Source organism: Sorghum bicolor, chromosome 4 (assembly GCF_000003195.3).
Source record: "Sorghum bicolor cultivar BTx623 chromosome 4, Sorghum_bicolor_NCBIv3, whole genome shotgun sequence".
Lineage (NCBI taxonomy): Eukaryota > Viridiplantae > Streptophyta > Magnoliopsida > Poales > Poaceae > Sorghum > Sorghum bicolor.
This window is the reverse complement of record NC_012873.2, coordinates 59,922,024-59,948,422: the sequence shown is the minus strand read 5'-3', so window position 1 is coordinate 59,948,422 and position 26,399 is coordinate 59,922,024. Positions and strand designations below refer to the sequence as shown.

The 26,399-nt window shown below is 39.5% G+C and overlaps 1 protein-coding gene and 1 long non-coding RNA gene across 5 annotated transcripts; one reads left to right on the top strand and one right to left on the bottom strand.

Annotated features, from left to right (window-relative positions):
• On the top strand, positions 19,594-21,393 carry LOC110434548. The gene is made up of 2 exons (XR_002452062.1): positions 19,594-20,031; positions 20,880-21,393. It is a non-coding gene; the product is annotated as an uncharacterized LOC110434548 (long non-coding RNA).
• LOC110434543 lies at positions 21,718-23,660 on the bottom strand. Of its 4 annotated transcripts, none has more exons than XM_021458752.1 (3): positions 23,228-23,630; positions 22,526-22,573; positions 21,718-22,417 (listed from the first exon to the last, which is right to left on the bottom strand). In XM_021458752.1, the coding sequence occupies exons 1-3, from the start codon at positions 23,491-23,493 to the stop codon at positions 22,000-22,002; spliced, it is 732 nt and encodes a 243-aa protein (XP_021314427.1). In that variant the 5' UTR covers positions 23,494-23,630; the 3' UTR covers positions 21,718-21,999. The 4 variants fall into 4 exon arrangements, 2 of the variants coding, with proteins under 2 accessions (XP_021314427.1, XP_021314428.1); XM_021458753.1 differs by having other exon boundaries at positions 21,718-22,351; positions 23,228-23,621; XR_002452056.1 differs by having other exon boundaries at positions 21,729-22,417; positions 22,526-22,590; positions 23,228-23,660.

The window sequence follows — 26,399 nt, the reverse complement described above, 5'->3', positions numbered from 1 at the left end:
AGGATATTCCAAAGACTGCATTTAGATGTCCTGGTCATGTCGGGTTGTTTGAGTGGATAGTCATGACCTTTGGCTTAAAGAATGCTGGTGCTACTTATCAAAGGGCCATGAATTTTATATTTCATGAGTTTATCGGCAAGCTGGTGGAAATCTATATTGATGATGTGGTGGTTAAGTCTGGAGACTTTGCAAGGCATCTTGCCGATCTACGAAAGGTGTTGGAATGCACGAGGAAGCACGGTTTGAAAATGAATCCCAATAAGTGTGCATTTGGTGTATCGGCAGGGCAGTTTCTTGGTTTCATGGTGCATCAAAGGGGGATTGAGATTAGTCGAAGATCTATTGAGGCTATCAGCAAAATAGTTGCCCCTACCAATAAGACTGAACTCCAGTCCTTGATCGACAAGGTAAATTTTATCAAGAGATTTATATCTAATTTGTCTGATAAAATTCGTGCTTTCAGTCCTCTTCTTAAGTTAAAAGCCGATCAAGAATTTATTTGGGGGAAAGAGCAGTAGTTGGCTCTGGATGAAATCAAGAATTATTTAGTAAATCCTCCAGTTCTAATTCCACCTCAGTGAGGGAAACCCTTCAGATTGTATTTGTCTACCGATGGGATGGTCATCGGTTCGGCTTTAATCCAAGAATTTGAAGGGAAAGAGCGTGTAATTTATTACTTAAGCAGGAGGTTGATTGATGCTGAAACCAGGTATTCGGCTATTGAAAAACTATGCTTGTGCCTGTATTTCTCTTGTACCAAGTTAAGACACTACCTGCTATCGGCCGAATGCACTGTTATTTGCAAAGATGACGTGGTCCGGTACATGCTGTCTATGCCGATTATGAGTGGCAGGATCGGTAAATGGATTTTGACGCTGTCGGAATTCGATCTGCGTTACGAATCGGCTAAGGCAGTTAAGGGACAGATTATGGCCGATTTTGTAACTCAACATTGCGGTGCAGTGGAGGCTTTGGAAATTGTGCCTTGGACGCTCTTCTTTGATGGATCCACATGTGATCGGGGGGCAGGAATCGGCATAGTATTAGTTTCCCCTCGGGGAAGGAAGTATGAGTTTTCCTTGCCGATTGTTGCCACGTCGACAAATAATCAGGCTGAGTATCAAGCTTTAATAAAGGGATTAGAGTTGTTGAGAGAAGTTCATGCTGATGCTGTTGAAGTCTTCGGGGATTCTATGCTAGTTATAAATCAATTGGCTGAGAGCTATGAATGCCGAAGTGAAGTTCTCATAACTTATTACGAGAGAAGTATGCAACTGTTAAAGGAATTCAAAGACTTCCAATTAGAGTATGTTCCTCGATTGCATAATGAAGAGGCCAATCGGTTGGCTCAGCATGCCTCGGGATATCAGCCTATGATTAATACGATATCGGCAATTGGTGCTGATGATTAGAGAAAAGAAATCATTGATTATTTGAAGGATCCATCTAAGAAAGTTGAAAGGCGGGTTCGGTTTCAAGCTACCAAGTATGTGCTCCTCGAAGAGGAATTGTATTACCGAACTATTGATGGGATTCTTCTCCGATGCTTGGGTGGTGATGAAGCTAGAAGTTTGATGGGAGAAATCCATGAAGGGGTATGTGGAGCACATCAGTCGGCTCTCAAGATGAAGTGGATGATTAGGAGGAATGGATATTATTGGCCAACTATACTTGAAGATTGCTTTAAGTATTTCAAAGGGTGTCAAGGATGTCAAAAGTTTGGTAATATTCAAAGGGCGCCTGCATCGGCTATGAATCCTATTATAAAGCCTTGGCCGTTCCGAGGATGGGCTATTGATTTGATCGGCCAGATTTATCCACCATCTAGCAAGGGGCATAAGTTTATTCTAGTTGCCACCGATTATTTCACCAAGTGGGTTGATGCTATTCCTTTGAAGAAAGTCACATCGGCCAATATGATTGATTTTGTGAAAGAGCATATTATTTACCGATTTGGGATTCCTCAAACAATTACTACCGATCAGAGCACTATGTTTACATCAGGGGAGTTTGATGAATTCGCAATCGGTATGGGGATTAAAGTGTTGAATTCTTCTCCTTACTATGCTCAAGCCAATGGGCAGGCCGAGGCGTCTAACAAAGGAATTATTAAGCTTATTAAGCGGAGGATTGAAGAAAATCCTAGAAGGTGGCACACGCTGTTAAATGAGGCTTTATGGTCATACCGGATGGCTTGTCATGGATCGACCAAGGTTTCACCTTATCAGCTGGTGTATGGGCATGATGCAGTATTACCTTGGGAGATTAAGGCTGGGTCTAGGCGATTGTCTTTTCAAGATCAGTTAGCCGCCGATGATTATGCTACTTTGAGGACAGACGAGTTGGATGATCTAGCAGGGCATCGGCTGAGGGCCTTGATGAGTATAGAAGAGAATAAGAAAAGAGTTGCCAGATGGTATGACAAGAAGGTAAAAGCTAAGGAATTTGCCGATGGAGACTTAGTGTGGAAATTAATTTTACCGATCGGGACTAAAAGTTCAAAGTTTGGGAAGTGGTCTCCCAATTGGGAGGGTCCCTACCGGATAAGTCGATCGGCTCCTGGTAACGCTTACATCTTAGAAACTCTTGAAGGGGTCGAATTTTCCAGAGCATTAAATGGCAAATATCTGAAGAAGTACTATCCAAGTATATGGGTCGATGCATAAAAGTTTAAATGCCGATAACACTCCTATCGGCTGGATTAAAATGTATCTGGGGCCGGACTTAATGTTTCAAAAGATGCCGATAACAGTCCTATCGGCTAGACTAAACATCAAGAAGGCTGGGAAGCAGAAAGAAGCGAGTATCTTGCCGATGAAGGGCTCACATGTTTAGCAGCGCTTCGATGGCTGATATGGCACGTAGGCGGATTTGGTTGGCTGCTTCTATCTCTTTGACGTCTTCATCAGCAGAACCTTCTATCGGCTTCAACTTCTTCTTCAGCTGCAGTGCTTTGCGACCATGGGCATTTCGCTCTTGCTCAAGGAGTTTGATGGTCTCTGGCAGTTGACTCTCTTCCTGTTGGGCTTGGGATAGGGCATCCTCCACTTGCTTGAGTTCTGCCAACAGGGCTTCTCGTTTTGCCGATAGGTCAGAGATCTTCTGCTTCAGTGCGTCTCTCGAGGATTTCAGAGTGCCGATGTTCTTGTGCTTCTCATCGGTCAGGAGCTTTTCTTTCATCATCTCCTCAGAAAGCCGGGTCTGAGCAGCTCTATCGGCAAGGCGCCGGGCGGCCCTCTGATATTGCAATTGGCGGCTCTCTAGATGTGCTGCTTGGAAGAGGATTTCTTCGGCATCGGCGGGGATTTGGCCTCTCAGCGTCTTGAACAAAGCCTTGGCCGGATCAGAGTCATCAACTAGTTGGGCCGTGTCTTGGTGGAGGAGAGCCGATAATTCTTCCAGCTTTGCCCTGACTTCTGCCGATGTGATCCCAACTGCCCGAGAAGAGCTTGCTTCTTCACCCTCATCCTCGGAGATGTCGATGGCGAAAGAGAACAAGCTGTCGGGAGAGTCCTGTTCCTGAAAAAGAAATAAAATGAGTTATTCTATGGTTAGGTATTGATAAATAATGCAAACAGGGGATGGATAACTTACTTGTTTCAGGGCAATCTCTCGCCTCTGACTCGAAGATGCCGATGGAGCCACGGGTTGATCGGCCGGAGTTGTCGATGGAAGTATATCAGCTGAAAGATTGACATAAGTGGTTATAAGACGGGAAAAATAAGTTCATCGGCGATAACTTTATAAAAATGTGTTACCTCGAGGGAGAGCAGTACTTGTCTGGATGGAAGAAACCACCGATGCTATAGTGGAACCTGCTGGATCGGTAGATGGTTCATGCACATCAGCCGATGTGTCTCCTGGCTGAGGTACTTCTTGTTGAGGCCCCTCTAGTTGGGGTTCTTCCACTTGTGGTGCTTCTTGCATTGGAGGAGGAGATGGCACTTGTTGCATCTGGGCTTCTGGAGAGGAAGGAGAAGATTCCACCGGAATTGGAGATACCGGATGAGGAGGGGGAGTTGCCACTTTCTGGCGTTTTGTTTGTGCCCTGGTACTCTTGGCACCTTTTCTCTTCTACTGGCTGGACTGGGGGGCATCGGCACCTTTGCTTTTAGTTCTTGCCGATGCACTGGTTTGCTGTTACAAAAAGGAGAATTTGTGAGTATCAATGTAGCGGACGTAAAAGTAAAATCGGTGTGAATGAAAAGGTTTAACAGTTACCTTAAAAGCCTGTGCTAGAGTGGAAGCAGCTACCGATGGAGATGTCTGAGTCCTCCTGGTGGTAACTTTCTTGAGGCGTATGCCTCGATGCACGATGGCGGCCAGAGTGGGAGCGTTGTGGCCGATTGAAGAGATTGGACCCGATGCAAATAGGTCAATCGGCTTACCACTCCTGCTGACCGATGGAGGGGTGTTGTCAACCTGCGAAACGGTACAAAGGTAAATCACCGATGGAAATGAAACTGAGAGAACTGGAACATCGGTTCAAAGATACTTACAGTATCATCGGAGACTTCGTACTCGGGATTTATCATACCGCGGTACGTGAGGGCCGATTTGCCGAATAGATGCTCCTTCCATTCTGCCCACCATTGCTTGTACACCTGAGTGATGAAGGCGGCTGGAACCCACTCCGATAAGTCTACATCTGTATCGGCACTCGATGGCAGCTGGGCTACTCGAATCCATTCAAGGAGGCTAGTGATGGTTTCCCTGGGCTTTATCACATCGGTATAACAGAGTGCAATCGGTAGCTGGGCGAAAGCTAATTGACGAGCTAGTGCCGATGGATTGTAGAACTCATAAGTCTGGGGGGAGGTTTTCCCACTGCCAAAGAAGTTCACCGGTATGGCTCTGGGAGTCACCAATGCCATCATTACTTCGTTGTCCTTGTCAAGAGCATCGTTGAACGGGTTGAAAACCAGAGGAAACATAGTGTCTGGGTCATCATAGGCCAACCATGCTCGCTCATCTCTGGCCAAACCTTCGTACAAGGTTTGGAAGAATCGGCTAACCTGATCTGGATTACCCCCTGTACCAGGCAGAACTATGACAGCTTCACCGAAGTTCAGGGGAGGGCGTGTTACCGATTCTTCTTCATCCAGTACATAGTCCTCGGCTATGTCCCTTGGAAAGCGCTGTGCAAAGAGGTCAAACTCAAGAGCTTGTGCATGTGGAGGCTGAGCCACATGTTGATGAACCACCAAGGACCTCCCAAGTTACCGATAGACTGGCCGAGTAAAAGTTTCCTGGTTACTTGGTGAAGGAGGTGGTAGGCTGCTCCGAGCAGGTATCGACCGAGGGGGAATCGGCCACCATTAGCCAGGTTTTCTGCTGCTGCTAGGTAGACGGAAGTTGGTCCTGCCGATCGGCCGCAAAACACGAATTTATCTAACCACATGTTCAGGAAGCAGGTCTGCTCTTTTATGTTGACAGGACCTGTTTTACTGTATTTTTGGATGTACCCCGACCAACCGCCGATGGCACGAGTTTCTACCTTGGCTTGGGGTTTGGTATCAAAGAAGTTAGTGCTATCGGCAGAAGATATATCTAGGCCAGTAAGCATGGCTACATCGGCAAGTGTAGGGGAAGCAGGGCCGTGGCCAAAGACAAAAGCGTTGAGCGTGTCTGACCAGAAATATGATGCGGCTATCAGCAGTGATTCATTCCTATGCATATCGGCAATAGACAACCTGATGCATTGGTCAAGTTTTCTCTCACCCCATTGGACTTCGTTTGAGTGGCTGACCCTCAAGAACCAATCCTTCCACCCCACGGTAGGGCTGGGCCAGGAACGGAAAGTATCCTTCCACAGATCCAAAGAAAAGTTCTCGGCTCTAAAAGGGATCTTGTTGGTTTCTGCGTTAATGAGGTCGGTTGGATCTGGATCCCCTAACGGGCCAAGGCATTGGAGGTGTGGTTGATCAGTGGGGATGACAATTTTGTTGGACAAATCCTAATGGTTTTGGAGGTGAAAGAAAAAAAACAAAGAAAGAAAAAGAAAATGTTCAGTAAGATGGATTGCGGATGAACAGGGGTGCGAGAAAAAGTACAAGAGATGGAGTGAAGAACTGACCTCAGGAACGATGAAGTTGATGGCCATCCTGTCACGAGGAAGATGATCGAGGGCTTCGGAGTTGGTGAAGAAGGGACTTCGTCGGAGATCTTGGAGCTCTTGGACAGCGCCGCCGCCGGAAAAGTGAAGTTGGAGTTGTGGAATGATGTGATGGAGAAGGAGTACCCGAGAAGGAACTATTTATAGGACAAAACGGGCAAGGGCAAAATTGACTTATCTCTTCGCCGTATCCGTGAAATCCGAGAGTGCTCAGGAAGATATGGTAACTGTTCGCACGATAATCAAAGGATTGTGCAGGTGATTTGACAGGAAGCGGTCATTATCCAGAGATATTTTACTGTGCGGGATCTCCTGGTTGGTCTATCGGCAGCGCCTTGTAACGGTCATATTGCCGATGGGCGGATAAAGTGGAGATAGCCGTTTGGGAGGATAAGGTATGGACGTCCTGATCAGTCCATCGGCAAATCCTTGTAACAGTAGTATTGTCGATGCGCGACTAAAATGGAAATGTCCGTTTGGGAAGTTGAGGATTTCGAGGGATCTGCGGAAGGATCAAATCAGAGTTGTTCAGATTAAGGCTGTCGGTTACCAGATTGGGAGCATTAATTGCGGAAAGGCATCATTACTGTAGAGAATTTCGAAGCATTAATGATTTCATACTCCGAAATTGGGGGCATCTGTTGACACCGTTTTTGGACACGTGTCCACGATTGGTAAAGTGTGGGTCGGTAAGGTAAGACAACAGTGCTTGATCTACAGAGTGAGTTGCCGATGAGGATGGTTGCCGATGGGAGAATGGTTGAACGTGACCAAGTCCACAGGTGATGATGTGTCTGTGCCGATGGCTACAATAAGACAGTCTGCCGATAATGCGGGGAAAGAGCTTGGAAGTTGTCGATCAGCGTGTGGAGGTGTTCCAGTCCGTCACGAGGAAATAGTTTTATGTTTTCCTTAGTTGTTTAAGTCGTTTTGTATACGGATTCTGTTTAATTTGGAATTCGAGTTCTAGTCGTGTCTGGTTGTAGCTCTTTGAGCAGGGTATAAATGTATACCCTTGGGCCTTGTAATCGATATCTATCAATCAATCAAATACAAGTCTTTACTCATATTCCAGCATCTACTATTTCGACGACTTCGTCATACTTTTTCCTTTTTACTACGAGTTCTTAGGAATTCGTCGACTTAAGCTCGACGTGTTCTCAAGTTCCGCGTGAATACCTCTTGGCCGTGGCATCCGGGCGCATCGCTGTTGTCGGGACCAAAGTATTCGAGTTACCTCCCTTGCCGATAGTAAGGTCAAATCGGCTGGCACGTCTTAACGTTTAAATCGGGTATTAGCCTTTTGTGTTTGCAGATCAGCTTTTACATCAACAATTATATTATGCAATTTTCGTCATGGAGCATTTTTCTTTAAAGTACATATTATTCCAAAAAAAGGATGAAGCATAATTCTTTCTAGTGCGCACACATCTAAATCTTGAATTCATTTCCATAAAATTTCCTCTGTGCCTTTCTCTTATGTTTGTACTAACTATTCATGATTTGCATTTTCTGTCTACAGAGCCACTTGACTTAGAGCTACCGATTACCAGAGCATCAAATGGATATTCGAAATGGAAATATTCTGAACTCAATTGACAATAATTTAGGCCATAATTCTGGTTTCAATACATTCAGGTGAACGGAGGCATAGTCATTTCACGTAATATGTGCTCAGCTTGTAATATCACTAGTAAGAAATACCTTCCCGGAGACTAGACGTCTGGGTGTTTATGATAGCCAATTTTACTGCTCACACATCGTGATAGAATTATTTACAGACCAAACTGATATTATTAGTAATAAAGATATCACAGACAAATTTAACTGTCCACATGACATGAGGGAATTATTTGCTTAACAAAATGATACTATTAGTAATAAAATTAGCCTTGTCGGTGACCTCACACGCCATTGATTAGCACATGCAAATTTACCACTCACATCCCACTAGGAGATTAATTACTTAACAAAATTATACTATTACTAATAAATAGCCTGGTCGGTGACCTGGACATGTCGATGATTATCACAGGCAAATTTAACTGCTCACATCACATAAGAGAATTATTTATTACCAAAATGGTACTAGTAATAAAAAATAGCCTGACCGGTGACTCGAACATGCTGGGGATTATCATAGGGAAATTTACTGCCCACATGCTAGAAGGGAGTTACTATTTGCTTAAGGGCAGTCCCAATGGGTATTGATGATAGTTTCTATCCCTCTTAATTATACTTGACAGCTCAGCAATTTGGTGACGTGGCATAGAAATTAATGAAGAGAGAGAGCATAAAACGGAGAAACGATTTCTTTTAGGGGAAACCAGGTCTACCCTCGCACCGATGCTCGAAGAAACGAGGAAAACCCCATTGGGGAGACTCGACTCGAGTCGAGCGGCTTCCTCGTGGATCCTGTGCACCGCCGCCGCCGTCCGCGCGCTCGCCTCTCGCACCCGCGTCTGCTTTCCCGCGCGCTCCTCCTTCCCTGCTTTCCCTTGTGCAGCTCCCGACATTGCCTCACCATTTTACCATGCCTCTGGCCCCAATCAGTCAACATACATCAGCACGGAACCAGTACGGGTCGGCCTTTATCTCCTTGAGCTGCCCCAATCGGTCTCCAATCGCTTAACTGCGTACTGGTTTCCATTGTTCTACCTGAATGTAGTGTGCAGTATGCAGTTAACAGTTTCTTCAAAGAATGAGTGCATCACTGAAGTTTCTTTACATTTTGCACTGGTATGGGTTTTCTAGTCTGAACATGTGTTTTGTACTGCTATGGGTTTCAGCCATCCTTGAGGTTGTTTCTGGTTGGAAATATTCGGAGTGGCAAGGATGTCAGTCTCTGTCTTTCAAGTGCTGAACCTCTACTCTATGAGTTTGTGCTAACTCAATGTAGAGAACTGGTGTAGTTAATTTGACTTGCTAGGTGCAGTACAATAATAGAGATAAGCAGTTAAGCGATTGGAACGTCTGTTTGGCCTAGAGAAATAGATTGTTCTGGAAAGTATTTTTAATAGCAGCAATTTTGCTGTTTCTGTCAGTGTGTTTTTGCAAATATGTTGGCTACTATCGTGTGATAATGTTGGCTGCAGAAAAAATTGCCACAGTTGATCTATCTTGTTTTTAAGTTGCATTTAAATTATTCTTTGTATGATCATTAATATAGAAATCATGGGTTGAAAAGGATGGTTTCTATTGACATTAATTACTCTTTTTCTCTCTTGGAAACTACTCCTAGAAACTGGTCATTGGGACTGCCCTAACAAAACGATAATATTAGTAATAAATAATAGTCTGGATGGCGACTCGGACACGCCGGTGATTGGTGCCGGGAAATTTAATTGCTCACATATGAGGAGGTAATTATTTGCTTACCAAAACGATAATATTAGTAATAAATAATACCCTGGCCGGCGACGCGGACACGCCGATGATTACCACTTATACATTAATAAAATGACACTACTAGTAATAAAAAAACAGGCCGGCGATATGGACACTTTAGTGATTAGCACAGGCAAATTTATTTCTAATAATATCTTATAGTTGATTTTTGTTTTGGACGTGTGTGTAGTGAAATTTGCTGCAATAATCACCAACATGTCCGATCTCTGGTCAGACTTTTTTGTTAGTAAGATTTTTATTTTGGTCTATAAATATTTTCATCCTTACCTATGAGCAGTTAAATTGGCTGTCATATCAATCCAGGCATTCGCTCTCGGTCAGGCTATTTTTATTACTAATATTATCTTTTAGGATTATAAATAATTTGGTCCACACGTAGAAGAGTAAAATTAACTATGATCTATAAAATACCTTGCCATAAGCCTAGATGGATTCATAAATATTAGAGCCAATTTCATGTTGACCAAGATATATTTTCTAATTTGCAATGACAATTTTAGTAATAAAAGGTTGACTATGTGCGATAAATTTGCCTATGCTAATAAATGGGGCATCCGGTCTGTAGATAGACTTTTTATTACTAATTTTATCATTTTATTAAGAAATAATTCCGTATTGACAAGTGAGTGGTAAATTTGGGTATGATAAGCAACAGGTATTCAGCCTTTGGTTAGACCACTTTTATTATTAGTAGTACTAGCAAATATGCCCATGCGTTGCAACGGAAGAAAAATATTAAATGATCATAGAAAGTGATGATATAATGTTACATATCTATTTTTATTTATCTTTTTTATAACATTAAAGTCCGTAATTTATTTTATTGATAACCATGACATCTATGGTATTAGATAGTTAATATTTACAATAATATATAGCTTGGAGACATATTTATTTAATAATAATAATAATAATAGAGATTAGTCAAACCTTATCTTACTCTAATATTACCTCTTAATATACCTTAGTATTATATTAAAATATGAGAAGTTTGTTGGTAGCTTTTTTTTATTTAGGTTAGGATTCCTATGAAATATGATATATCAGTTAAATATATGTAATTATGAATATATGGGTTTATCAAGTGCTCATATGACATAACAACACATCGTGCAAAGATAGTGTAAGCATCCTCAAGCATACATTTAAATAAATTAGTAAATTAGTGAGATGTGCAGGAATGGTGCTAAAACTTTATCACAAATCAAGCATCACATTAAATAGACTACCATAAAATTTTCATAATAATTGGAGCAAGATAACTACAATTTCAATTTTACACTAAGCATAGGCAAATGTCACACCCTGGCTTTTAAAATAAGACCAGAGTCGTCATATGTGTGCCCAGGAAGTCCACACATACAACAAAACAATAGAAATATCAGAAACAATGTTATATATATAGCGAAAAACATATTTATAATAACACTTACAAACATCAGAGTACGCGGAAACAGTAGCTAAACTTCTTAGGCTCCAATCTTCTCAGGGACGGTTGACTGGGGGCTCCGTACGCCAAGCACTTCTGATAAGCTTCTAGAAAACTCCATAGCATCTATGTCCTTCTTCTGAGCAGCACTTTACTACACACTGGGGTGTGGGGGAAATAGCAAGGGTGAGTTCATGTCGAACTCAGCAAATACATGCGGAAAGTATAATGACATGCAAGGCTTAATCAAAGAAAAAGCTGACACTGTTTAACTGCAGGTGAGCTTTTAAGTTGGTACACTTTTATTACAATTCTTTTATTAAAACAACCTATTACTAAATATGAGTGAAGCATCCCAACCCTTAATTAGATGAAAGTATATTAACAATTTTATTAATCATCATTATAATTATTACCGAGGTAGCAACCTCAGATAGTAACTCGGGGTAGCAACCCCATTAAGGTCATGGGATAGCAATCCCAATTTAGAACACAGGATAGCAATCCTGCCAACACGGAATAGCCATTCCGCCAAAGCACGAGGTAGCAACCTCAACCAAATTTCGCCTCCAAGTATCCGGTGAATCCAATTTGCTCATCAAGTGAGGGTCTGGGCCGCTCGTGACCGTGAGCACGGCTGATATATCAGTTTTACACCCTGCAGAGGTGTGCACTTTCACTCCAAGTCGTGATTCCCATTCGCCCGGGGTCGCGACTCCCCAAAACACTACCAAGGTGAGCAGGCAGGGTTTCACTACGAGACCTTTCACAGGGTCCAACTAATAGGATGCCACTCGTAAGTTTTTGCCGGGGCACGCGGCAGCCGTGCCCATAGCAATGGGATCCCGAACTGACCGACCTCTTAATATAAATACCCAAGCTACTTCCTTACGCCTACCCGGAAAGTAACACCCTACCAGCGGAGGTCCTGATAATTAGTCAAGCCAGAGCCATATAGCTTGGAGCTGCACTGTAAGTCCCAGGGGGCCGCTCCCTGACTAAGTCCTTACGGAGAGCAGAGACGGGTACGCCCGGCAAACCGGACCACCAATAGTACCCGCTCCCCCTTTCCTCAACAAACCACGATGCTCGCAAGCACCGCAACATCTCCATCACCGAAGTGACCATTGTTCTCCATTTAATCATTAATCATCATTGAAGAATTTATTAAGCACGATCATTACTTTCATTTATCATATGGAATAGATGAGTAGAGCAACTAAGCATATCTACTATTTACTATACTACCCACGTATAAACCTAGATATACAAGGAATATAGTAGAAGACTAGTCATGTCCTTAGGGTTTGCAGTATTAAGACACATGCAATGGAGAGTAAATGTATTTAAAGTTCATAGGTACAATATGATCAAAGGGTGCCTGCACTTGCCTTGATTCCCAGTGTATATCTGCTCAGAATTCTTTGACTTCTTTCTTCTGATCTCCAACTTCTCCTTCGACTGTCGGTCCTTAGCTCCTGGTCTTCACTGCGGACGAACCACGCTTCTTCTACTCGAAGCAAACAAGCAACACCAACAGACAAACAAACAATCACGACTAAGAACAAGCATCAATCAAAAGAAAAGCTTAGAAAGAGCGCACTAAACGACACGGCTTATTGCTACGATCGTGACAACGCAAGAACGGTTGAGAACGGAGCTATCGTTAAACGGACACGACTTTCGAGGTTCGAAGTGTAACGAAGAAGACGACTACACGCTGGTCGTATTTTATTTAATGAAATAAAATGACAGACATTTAATAGAACTATCCTAATTTTAGATTAACCAAATTATGTTGAATTATAAAAGCCGGAGTTAAATTTCAGTTATATTTTAATTGTAGATGATTATATATCATTTAAGCCATTTACGTCTTTGTAACTTTAGAAAACACAAAGTAAGTGAGAGCAACTAATCAAATCCTAACATGCGTCACATTTATATTAAACAAGTTATAACTAATAAAGAACCATTTAAGTTGATATTAATAATGTTAACATTTATTTATTTATAAAAGATCTAAATTATAAACATAAGTTACTTTTAATCCAGAAAGACATTAAATAAATATTAAACAAATTAATTATATACTTTATGTCTAACTAAAAGAATTATAATTAATAAATATTTAAGTTAACATTAATCAAGTTAATATTAGATTATAAAAATACCAAAGTGTAAACCTAAATTATTTTTTATTAATTAAAAAATGACACTCAATAAAAATTAATTAAACTAATTATATTTATAAACATGGGACATGGAAAACAGTATCGCTAACAAGTCATTTACGTTGCCATGGTCATAAAACAATAGAAATCATAACTCTATATTGCTTTTAATTATAAATTAGGTGCATATATTAATTAATCTAATATTCAACTAAATATATATAAAAATATATGACATAATAAAAGTTAGCACTACTGCGTAGAGCGCGACGTTACGAAACTAACGCAATTGAAACAGAATGAAACGGAGTTAGAACGATTAAATGGCGAAGGATTAATGACCAGTGGCAAACTTGTAACTAAGTCGTCTTCTACCTTTGTTCACCATGTTCACGTATGCATCTATGGCTGTCCGCTGCTGCTCTCGTCGAGGTGCTTGTGCAGGGGCACAGAGGCCTCGGGCGTGGGGCCTTGGCCTGCTGTCCGGCCAGATGGAGGGCTCGCACGCGCCCAAGCTGGGCCACGCGCCCTCGCCCGCAGTGCTAGGCCACGCACGGCCGGTGCGTGAGCACAGCGTGTTGCTGCCCTTGGCCTGCAGCCACGCGTAGGGCCAGGCGACGTAGGTTGCGCGGGGAGGTGGATAGCAGAGAGGAGGCACGAGGCTTGGCGCCGCTGGCCTGAAGGGTAACGTGGCCGGCCGATGGAGATGATGAACGAGCTCGTCCATGGATGACCTCGCCGGAAAAGAGAAGAATAGATTAGGAAAACGATGAACGAGCACGGAATCGCGAAAATAAGGGCGTGCCGGTGTAGAGGAGATCGAGACGAACCTCGGAGTGGTAACGGTTTCTGCAGAGGACGCCGGAGTTGGCCGGAAAAGCTCGCCGAACTTTCACCGGAAAAGTTCGTCGCAAACGAGATCCGAAACTTCGGCGATGGATCTACGGAGCTACGAGCGGCGGCTCGGAAAAAGGGTCGTACTTCTCAAATCAGCGCGTCGAGGGCTACGCCGGCATATATATAGGTCTAGGGTTTAGAAAAGTTTTAGAATTTCTTAATTTTGGGATTTTAAATAAATTATTTTCAGTTCCAAAATAATTCTAGAAAAAGCTGAAATCATTTTAAAGCCCTGAAAAATATTTCCAAAATTCTAAAAATTAAAGGAAAACTTTTAGAGATATATTGAGAGTTGATCAATCCAAATAAAGTTTTTGATGTCCATGAAAAAGAATTTTAGAGCATATAAAAAATAGATTTTGTTCTAGAAAATTGGGGAAAAGTCTTGAAAAGGTCCGAAAAATTTTCGGGAAGCATCGGACGACGTCTAAACGTGTTTTTTTTGAAAATCTTAGCACACATAAAAATAATAAACTCAAGTAATAGACAAGCATGATATCAACTAAAGCTCGTCTAATTAATTCAAAAACATTTGAAAAGCACCACTTTTCTTTGATAAAAATATATAAAAATCTAAACTATTATTGACAAATTTTATCCATATATTGAAACCATTCATTTTATTTAGTATTTTCTAATAACAACTCGATATAGAAATTTCGGAGTGTTATAGCAAACATCTTCAACAAAAAATAAATATAATAAAAATTTGTGATATTTTTTGTTTAGTGCATGGATCTACATATATGGAGCTGAACAAACTTTGTTTTGTAATTTTTAGATTTTTCTATGATTTATTTACCAATTTTTAGCTGATCAATTTTACACTAAAAAACATATACAAGCATCTCCAGCAAAGAAAATATAATAAAATTTGTGATATTTTTTGTTTACTTCATAGATCTACATATGTGGAGCTGAACAAAATTTGTTTTGTAATTTTAGATTTTTCTATGAATTACTATGTATTTATCAATCAATTTAAATAATAAAATAAAAGTAAACTAATAGGATAAACACTTTAGATAAATTAGTAAATTAGTAGGATATGCAGTAATGGTGCTAGAGTTTTACCACAAATCAAGCATCACATTAAATATACTACTATAAAATTTTCATAATAATTAGAGCAAGATAACTACAATTTCAATTTTACACAAACATAGATAAGCATCTTCAGCAAAAAGAAATAAATATACTAAAATTTGTGATATTTTTTGTTTAGTGCATGGATCTACATATATGAGGCTGAACAAATTTATTTTTTGTAATTTTTAGATTTTTTTATGATTTACTACGCATTTATCAATTTCCAGCCTATCAATTTTACACTAAAAAACATAGGCAAACATCTACAACAAAGAAAATATAATAAAATTTGTGATATCTTTTGTTTACTGCATGAATCTACATATATGGAGCTGAATAAAATTGTTTTGTAATTTTTAGATTTTTCTAGGAATTACTATATATTTATTAATTGATTTAAATAATAAAAGAAAAATAAACTAATAGAATAAACACTTTGTATCTAAGCCTCTATAATTTCTTTATTCTCAATATCTGTAATGTATAAAAGAGATTTTGCATTGGAAACCTTAGAAAAACTTTTATTCTTCTTTTAGTCTCTGCCGACGTTTGAAGCTATTCGTAGAGTCGTAGACTCGTGTACCAGCTTTGAGCGATTGGTACGGACGCCTGGTCCGACTCGGTCCGGTACCAACGGCAGAAAACTTTTTTTGGACAGACTGAAATTTTCACAATTTAATAGTAGGGATAAATTATCTAAAATGCCTTGCGAGCGGTACATTTCTCTATTCTAATCAACAAGGTGTTCGGTATTTGGTCAAATTTTTTTATTATTAATATTATTAAGTTACATAAATAATTCAATCCTGATCTATGTGCAATAAATTTCTTAGACTTTTTTACTACTAATAGTATCATTTTGTTAAGTAAATAATTGCATTATAGCTTTTGAGCGGTAAATTTATTTGTGTTAATCACCCACGTGTCTGGTCTCCAGTTAACTATTATTACTAGTAATATTATTTCATTGAGTAAATAATTGCATGCAAACCTATGAGCAAATTTTGCATGTGGTAATCAGCGATGTATTTTTTTTATTACTAGTAGTATTATTTTATTACTAATATTATCATTTGGTCCATTAATAATTCTATCATAGTCAAATTTACCACTCACAGGTTTCAATGAAATTATTTATTTAAGAAAATAATACTATTAGTAACAAAAATACCCTGACCAGAGATCGGATGCGCCGGTTATTTCTCAATCAAATTTACTCCTCACGGGTTTGAGTGAAATAATTTACTTAACAATATTGTTAGTAATAAAAAATAGTATAACCAGAGATTGGACACATTAGTTATTATCACAAGCAAATTTAGAACTCACTAGTCTGATGGAATTATTTAATTAATAAAATCATACTATTAGTATCAGAAAAATAGCTAGATACAAGACCGAACACGCTAGTTATTATCACAAGCAAACTTACTACCCTTATGTCCTAATAGAATTATTTACTTAATAAAATAATACTATTAGTAATAAAAATAGTTTGATCAAAGATACGTCGCGCCGATTATTATCACAACATAAATTTATCGCTCACAGGTCCTGATAAAATTATTTACTTAACAAAATTATACTATTAATAATAAAATTATTCTATTAGGAATAAAAAATTACAGATGGAATTATTATCACAAGTAAAGTTAGTGCTCATAAGTTTGGATGGAATTATTTATTTAACAAAATAATATTATTAGTAATAAAAAATAGTCTAATCGGAGACCGGACACGACAATTATTATCACAAAGCAAATTCACTACTCACGTGTGAGGATGGAATTATTTACATAGCAAAATAATTCTATTAGTAATAAAAAATAGTATGACCAGATATTAGACACACCAATTGTCACAAGCAAATTTACAGCTCACTGGATGGAATTATTTACTTAATAAAATTATACTATCAGTAAAAAAAAATAGGTAGATAAGAGACCGAACACACCAGTTATTATCACAAGCAAACTTATCGTTCATAGGTCAAGTAACAAATATAGTGTGACCGGAGATCGGACGCGCCGGTTATTATCACAAGTAAATTTACTGCTCATAGATTTGGATGTAATTCTATCCCTACTACTAAATTGTAAAAAAATCAATCTGCCAAAATTTTTTTTGCGCCCCCGTCGGTGCCGACTCGGCCCGCACGCGCGTCCGTCCGTGGATGGAATTCGTGCCTTCCGCTAGCAGAGAGAAAAAAAGAATAAAAAGTTTTTTATGGTTCTCAATATAAAATCTTCTTTATATATTACAACACATTGAGATTAAAGAAACTGTAGGGGCCTAAATACAAAATGTTTATCCTATTAATTTACTTTTCTTTTATTATTTCAATCGGCTGAAAATTGATAAATACATAGTAATTCATAGAAAAATCTAAAAAATACAAAACAAATTTTGTTCAACTCCACATATGTAGATCCATGCAGTAAACAAAAACTATCAAAAAATTTTTTGTTGAAGATGCTTGCCTATGTTTTTAGTGTAAAATTGATCGACTGAAATTGATAAATGCGTAGTAATTCATAGAAAAATATAAAAATTACAAAACAAAATTTGTTCAGCTCCACATATGTAGATCCATGCAGTAAACAAAAAATATCACAAATTAAATCTAAAAATTACAAAACAAATTTTGTTCAGCTCAAACATATATATAGATCCATGCAGTAAACAAAAAATATCACAAATTTTAGTATATTTTTTGTTGAAGATGATCGCCTATGTTTTTTAGTGTAAAATTGAAATTATAGTTATCTTGCTCCAATTATTATAGAAATTTTATGGTAGTCTACTTAATGTGATGCTTGATTTATGGTAAAAGTTTTAGCACCATTTCTGCTTATCTCACTAATTTACTAATTTACTTAAATTTATGCTTGAGGATGCTTACACTACCTTTGCACGACGTATTGTTATGTCATATGAACACTTCATAAGCACATGTATTCATAATCTACATACATTTAACTGATATATCATATTTTAGAGGAATATAATCTAAATAAAAAAAGTTAGCAACAAACTTCTCATGTTTTAATATAATACTAAGCTATATTAAGAGGTAATATTAGAGTAAGATAAGGTTTGACTATTAACTATCTAATACCATAGATGTCATGATTATCAATAAAATAGTGGACTTTAAATTTTATAAAAAGGATAAATACAAATAGATATGTAACATTATGTCATCACTTTCTATGACCATTTAATATATTTTTTCCGTTGCAACGCACAGGCATATTTGCTAGTATTTACTTAATAAAATGAAATTATTAGTAATAAAAAATAGTCGAACCAGATACCAGCCATGACGGTTATTATCACAAGCAAATTTATTACTCACGTGTCAGGATGTAATTATTTACGTAGCAAAATAATTCTATTAGTAATAAAAATAGTATGACCACAGATTTGACACACCAATTATCACAAGCAAATTTATAGCTCACTGGATAGAATTATTTACTTAATAAAATTATACTATTAGTAATAACAAAATAGGTAGATAGGAGACCGAACACGTCAGTTATTATCACAAGCAAATTTATCGTTCATAGGTCAAGTAATAAAATATAGTGTGACCAGAGATCGAACGTGCCGGTTATTATCACAAGCAAATTTACTACTCTCATGTCCTAATAGAATTATTTACTTATTAAAATTATACTATTAGTAATAAAAAAATAGTCAAACAAAGACCAAGCATGTCGGTCATTATCACAGTCAAATTTACCATTCATAGGTCTAGGTAGACTTATTTTCTTAATAAAATAAAATTATTAATAATAAAAATATTCTGACATGAGACTGGACTTGCTAGTTACTATCACAAGTAAATTTATCGCTCATAGGAAAGGATGGAATTATCTGCTTAGCAAAATTTATTATTTACTGCTCACATGACACAATTAATTTTTGAACCAAACAGTAATAAAAGTAATAAAAATTATCTCGTTGTGAGATAGGAATGGTACATATCACAGCCAACTTGACCATCCTGGATAATTAGGCCTTGTTTAGATGCGAAAAATTTTTGGATTTCGCTACTGTAGCATTTTTGTTTGTTTGTGGCAAATATTGTCCAATCATGGACTAACTAGGATCAAAAGATTCATCTCACGATTTACAGTTAAATTGTATAATTAATTTTTATTTTTGTCTATATTTAATGCTTCATGCATGTGCCGAAAGATTCGATGTGACAGGAAATTTTGAAAATTCTTTGGTTTTTGGGTGAACTAAACAAGGCCTCAGTATTGATTGTATTGTTTCACGATAAATATACTCCCTCCGTACCAGATATAGATGACGTTCTGAGCTCTGAACTGATTTTTGCAATACATGTCGTTTAGCCTGGTTGAACTTGGAGATGGACGTGAGTGCCCCTGTGGCCTCGGTCCCCACCTGCATGCGGCTGCCTCGGGCCTCTCGAGGCCTCTCCTGCATTTACTGCACCTCCTCCCCTTCCCTCTCCCGCATTGACTGCGCCTCCCCTTCCCTCCACTCCCTAATCGCCTAAGAGCAACTCCAGCCCAGCATACAAAGCCGACGCAGCGTTCTCGGGCCCGCCGGACACGCCGCCGCGCCGCTCGCTCGTCGCCGTGCTGTTCCTCTGGGAGGAGGTGCCCGGGAAGCCCAAGGAGGCGTCGCCAACGCTGGCCCCGTTCCCCAAGGCGACCACTCCTGCTCCGGCTCCGGCTGCTGCCAACAGTGGCCCCGTTCGCCAAGGCGACACTGGCGGTGAGCACGACAGCAGCGGCCACGCGCGTCCGCTGCCGCTCAAGTTGCCCCCGCGGCTGCAGCTGGTGTCAGCGTCGTTCGCCAAGACCGTGTCCCCCAAGCCCAAGGAGGCGCCGCTGTGACCTGGGGTGCCGCGCCGCCGCCGGAAGACAGTCTAAATTCAGGTAAAACTGGATTTGGCTAATCTAAATTCTCTATTCAAGTTGATGAACTCTGGTAGACAATCAAAGAAACACCGAGAATAGCGGATCGGGGTCTTTGTCCCTGTCTGAATTGGTCCTTTTCCCTGCAAGAACCTGATGGCTGGAGATTTCCCTGTGCTGAATTACTACTATGATGTCTGTGTTCCTCAGTGTTGAATTGCTATTATGATATCTGTTCTGTTCATCGTAGTGTTGGATTACTGCTATGAAATAAAACAGCAAAAGCTAGTTGGAAGTTTCGCTTTCACCTGATGGTTGTAACTTGAACCTGAATCTGCTGGCTATCTGGACCAATGTGTATACACCTGATTGCAAAACTTGAGTGCTTCCTTGCTTTGGTGTGGCGATGATCATATCAAGTCACCTGATTGCAAACTTGAGTACTGTTAAATGAATTTCACTTAAATGTGCTTCTTTGGTTCTAGGCATATTCTCCTGATGATGACTGCATTTGCTTTCAGCTGCATGTGGTTATCTTTGCTCGGTAGTTGTTTGTATTTATTTTCTTGTTTACATTAGGGGGTAGTGTAGGTGGGTGCTTAACACTGCCAATGCCGGTCCCAAGCCCGGATAAAAGTGGAGGGGGCACGGTTGAATGGTTAACAGTGAAGTCTCTAAATTATGTAATATTAATTTAACTATGTCAGCTTCTGTTGTGTATCAGGAAACTTCTCTCTTCTTATATGCAAGCAGAAATTCCCTTTTATCAGCTCTTATGGTAGTAATAGTCTAATATATTATGGTTGGTCTCTAATGCAAAATGTATCATCTGTACAAGTGGCTTATTTGGCATCAATCTTCTTTTCCAGCAACAGTGACAGAGAATAAAATGGCTAAAAGGATTGTCCTGATTTGGAAGTATATCCAGAAGCATATCCAAACACTGCTTGACTGTCTCGGCCCTATATATTTGCAATGGCAACATACAGTTCAAAGATGAAATGTGCAAGGTCATGAAAATTGGACTGCTCTGTGTATCGGCCCTATATATCTGATCTTGAGAAGTTCATTCCAGGTAGCAGTTAGCTGGGTCTGAAACACAGCATGGTGATTGCTAAAGCTTGTAACTGTAGTAGCCTTTTACTCTGAATGAGAAAGTGCTGGCTGCTGTCAATTTGTCTCTGGCATTTTTTTTTATGTTTATGACTTTCCAGGTAGCAGCTAGCTAGGTCTGAAACACAGCATGGTGATTGCTAAAGCTTGTAACTGTAGTAGCCTTTTGCTCTGAATGAGAAAGTGCTGGCTGCTGTCAATTTGTCTCTGACATTTTTTTTTATGTTCATCACTTGCTAGTCCCATCATGGGTGGGGTTCACTTTCATTCTTTTGTGCCTATTTCTGACCCAATATTTTCCACCTGGTTCTGGTAAGATACTTTGGAACATCTGAATTTCTGGACTAGAGAAGCTGCAACTGTACAAAATTTTCAGGCAAGAAATTTCACTTACAAGTCCTTTGTGTTGCGAGTTCAAGTGTAGGGCGCCCCACCATAAATGATCTCAGACAAGATCACAAGAACATACCTGCAGTATTGCAAATCTCCATAATAGGGATGTCATCATGGATTCTTCACAGATCTAACAATAAAACTAGGAGAGGCACTTCTTAGAAATCTGCCTTACAGATTTCACAGATTTCACATGTCATAACCCAGTCCTTTGAATCCAACCTTTGGATTCTTCACAGATTTAACAATAAAACTAGGAGAGGCATACAGCACTTCTTAGAAATCTGCCTTACAGAAATCTGCCTTACAGATTTCACAGATTTCACAGATTTAACAATAAAGCTAGGGTATGTTGAAAAACAAATAGAAACAATAAAACTCAGCTCTGAATACAACCAACAAACAAAGAGGAACACTGTCATGCTAATCAGAGGCAACAGATCCCTGATCCAAATAATTCATTCCCGTCCCAGCACATCATTCTCAGTTAAACATGGAGTAATTGTAGGATGCAAGAACCAAAGTAATTGTAGTATGCATCCTGCTGCCGTCGCTGCCGCTGCCGGGGGAAGGAATCCTGCTGCCGCTGCCGTCGCTGCCGGGGGAAGGAAGTTCTTGGCGACGAGGTAGGTTGGCATCGAGAGAAGACGATGTCGCAGCACGGGAATGCGGCGCGACGAACGGACGATGTCGCGTGGTAGACACCGTCGGACGGGGAGGCAGCCCGGCTCCGGAGAATCCTCCTGATGACGCGCTGCCGTCCATAGGCAACACCGGCGGCGCTAGGGTTCGCCGGCCAGCGGAGGTGCGATTGCCGTGCGGAGGTGCAATGAGCCTATGATTCAACATGGTCAGTTTATATCTGCTCTGCTGTGCTCTTGTTGGCAGATTTGAAAATTTCCTGTGAAAATGTCTGTGAAAATTGTACTACAAAACAGGGGAAAATACCAGGGCAGCCAGATTTCTAAAATTATTGATTGGCAGGAGTCAATCCACATAAATTACTTACAGATGATTCAATTGACTCAAGCCTCCTTTCAATCCTTGATTGATGCACCTGACGAAGTGAATAGCCTATAGTGAGAAAAATCACATTGTGAATATTGTGAATCCATCCAATGAAGATATTCTAAGAAACATAAGTCAACATTCAGTACATTAAAAATGGATGTTAGACACATTATTCTCTGTTAATCCAAACTGTTGCACATGGACGAGAAACTACCAGTTGAGAACACAAGTGATGTGACTTCAAATCTAACAGAATATAATTGAATTGTCAACATGAGTTGAGAACAATCACCCCATGCAAATAAAATTGGGGAACCAGCAAAGAATCCAACACCAAAGGTAAACTATGCTTTTCCAAGCCTAACTCATATGGTCCTGTGAAAAATGGAATACAAACAAACTCCAAGTCTCCATTTCACCCACACTGGACAATGCAGAAACCATCGCAGCACAGTTCCATCTAATCATTCCCTAATCCCTATCAAAGTGAAGCACTATGAGTAACAAAGCTGTAGCAGCATACAAGCCGCACGATTGCAGCACTACGTCTCACAACTACAGCTAAAGTGATTGAGAAACCAAGACTGATGAATCAGCCGGAACCTCCAGACTGTTGATTATTCACACATCACCCACCAAACCATGGTCAATACTGAAATCTAGAGCAACAGCTGATCTGCCAGAGCAGGGAGGAGCGTACCGGCCCAAGCCGTGAGGACGGAGGCGATGGAGGTGCCGACGGTGAAGACGATGCGGTGGTTCTCGAACACTTTCTGCGGACCACCGGAAGAGAGTACGCGCACACGTCAACGAATCAAGCAAAATCACAGCGTACACGGGTGGCCGCGTCGGGGCGCGGTGGCCGCGGCCGGCGGTGGCGTCGGGGGAGAGGGAGGCCGCGTCGGGGCGCGGTGGCCGCGGCCGGCGGTGGCGTCGGAGAGAGAGAGGCCGAGTGGGGGCCTCCATCCAAACTCCTAAAATTTAGGATGAAGACGAGGCCCATTGGAGTTGCTCTAAGAACGAAAAAAATGAGCGGGCCTGTTTAGGAGGCCCATTGGAGTTGCTCTAAAAACGAAAAAATGAATGGGCACAAGACTGGAACACCAAACCTCTAGGCTCAAAGCCTTCAGCACCTCCTGCTAACCAGTTCACCTCTTAAGCTTTTATGTCTAGTATGCATCGGCTACAGTATTTAATAGGGGTAAAACTGGAAGATTACCCCCTAATTAATGACTTCTTGATAAGTACAATCATATCCTAAACGTTATGTATTTCTAGTATAGAGAGAGTAAACGTTGCCCATTTAATTCTACATGCACAATTTCTCGAAGCTGATCAAGCGCCAGAGCCACATCAATGCAATTATGACGTCATCCTTTACAGCCATGGTTACACGTCACCCATGCATGCTACAGGAAGTACTAGCTGCCTATTTTAAAGGCTCGCTGGAGTATTAACGTGGGGCTGCTGGCTGCTGCCAACGGCGGGGCGCGTTCAATATAAAATCAAAGGATGCATCATTCAAAAACCAAAAAGTTTTCAAGATTCTCCGTCACATCAAATCTCGTGGCATATACATAAAATATTAAATATAAATGAAAACAAAACTAATTACACAGTTTAGCTATAAATCACGAGACGAATCTTTTAATCCTAGTTAGTCTATGATTAAATAATATTTGTCACAAACAAACGAAAGTGTTACAGCACTGAAAACTTTTCACTTTTCCAAACTAAACAAGGCCCACATTAAGGTATATACGATAGGATTTTTGTTTCTAAAATGCTCACAGCTTTGATATCTATGGTCTCATACATGTTTCTAGAGAGAAAAAAGATAGTACATGCATCTGTTGTGGTAGGTCCACGCGACGTCGCACGACCGATATCTGTTTCTATTACTCGCTAACTTACCTTGTTAGTTCTAAAAAATTTTATAAATTTTTTCAGATTTCCCAACACACCGAATTTTACGGTACATGCATGAAGCATTAAATATAGATAAAAATAATAACTAATTATAAAATTTATCTATAATTTACGAAACAAATCTTTTTAAGCCTAGTTAGTCTATGATTGGACAATATTTGTCAAATACAAATAAAAATGCTACAGTACTTATTTTCTGAATTTTTTTAGTTTTTGGTACTATAGCATTTTCGTTTTTTATTTTACAAATATTATCTAATTATGGACTGACTAAGCTCAAAATATTCATCTCATAATTTACATGTAAACTGTGCAATTAGTTTTTGTTTTCGTCTATATTTAATTCTCTATGCATGTACTGTAAGATTTGATATGACGGAAAATATTGAAAAGTTTTTTGTTTCGGGGGCCCTTGTTTAGTTCCATTTCTTTCTACAAAACGACTATTGTAGTACTTTTGTTTGTGTTTGACAAATATTGTTCAATCATGGACAACTAGGTTCAAATGATTTGTCTCGTAATTTACAGACAAGCTGTATAATTAATTATTTTTAACTATATTTAATATTTTATACATATGCATAAAAATCAATGTGATAAAGAATCTGAAAAATTTTGCAAAACTTTTTTAACTTAGGCCCTGTTTAGACTGGAGATAAAAATTTTTTGGATGTCACATCGGATATGTCGGAAGAATGTCGGAAAGAGTTTTTAGAAACTAATAAAAAAATAAATTACATAGTTCGTCAGGAAACTGCAAGACAAATATATTAAGTATAATTAATCTGTCATTAGCATATGTGGGTTACTGTAGCACTTAAGGCTAATCATGGAGTAACTAGGCTTAAAAGATTCGTCTCGCGATTTTCAATCAAACTGTGTAATTAGTTTATTTTTTTATGTACATTTAATGTTCCATACATGTGTCTAAAGATTCGATGGGATGGATGAAAAAATTTTGGGTGGCAAACTAAACAGGCCCTAAACAAGGCCTTATCCACACGAAACTTGTTGGTTCCTGTCCGGTGGGCCCGCGACACGATCTACTCTGTTGCACAAATAAATATATTTTTTACTACGATTCATGTTTGATTACTCATTTTATTTAAATTTTTATAAATAATAAAATAAATAAATTATTATAAAAATATATCTAATAATAAAATAAGTCATGAAAAAATAAATAATATTTATTAATTTTTTTAGATAAGATAAACGGTTAAATATGAATTATAGAAATTAAAGAAATGTAATTATTTGTAGTACGGAGAAAGTAACGGCGTCCCTGCCAGTGTCACACTCATGTGGACTAGACCGTCTCTTCCCGGCGCACGGCGCTCCGCTACGCTCCCCGACCCGGCCGCATTAAACTCTCGCGCCCACACCGCCGCACCAACATCTCGGCCGTCCCATCCGCCTCTGCCGCTCCTCGCGATCTCCGCCGTCCACGCGTACCCCACCCTCGTGTACGCCTCGCTGGTGCCGCCTACCACTTCCGAGGCCGATTAATCGGACACGTCCGCCGGATATCAACAGCGCAACCGACGCCGCGGAGGAGGTCAAAAAATAACTTCGCTACCACTTTTGTTTTTATTTGACAAACAGAGTAAATATATTTAAAAGTTTCATCTTGCAATTTATAGATAAACTATATAATTAGTTTTTATTTTCATTTATATTTAGTGCTTCATGTATGTGCCGCAAGATTCGATGTGATAGAGAATCTTGAAAAAGTTTTTGGTTTTTGTGTGAACTAAGGCCTTGTTTACTTCGTTAAAAAACAAAAAATTTTCAAGATTCATCATCACATCGAATCTTGCGGCACATGCATGAAGTATTAAATATAGATAAAAATAAAAACTAATTACACATTTTACCTATAAATTACGAGATGAATCTTTTGATCTAATTAGCCTATGATTAGACAATATTTACCACAAACC

What these genes read in the sequence shown, in the direction of transcription:
- LOC110434543 (XM_021458752.1), bottom strand. Translation starts at nt 23,493, where the DNA reads ATGGAGGCCCCCACTCGGCCTCTCTCTCTCCGACGCCACCGCCGGCCG. An exon ending in CGTCCTCACGGCTTGGGCCG is followed by an intron (nt 22,574 to 23,227) that starts GTACGCTCCTCC and finishes TCACTTCGTCAG; the next exon opens with GTGCATCAATCAAGGATTGA. An exon ending in TTGAGTCAATTGAATCATCT is followed by an intron (nt 22,418 to 22,525) that starts GTAAGTAATTTA and finishes ACATTTTCACAG; the next exon opens with GAAATTTTCAAATCTGCCAA.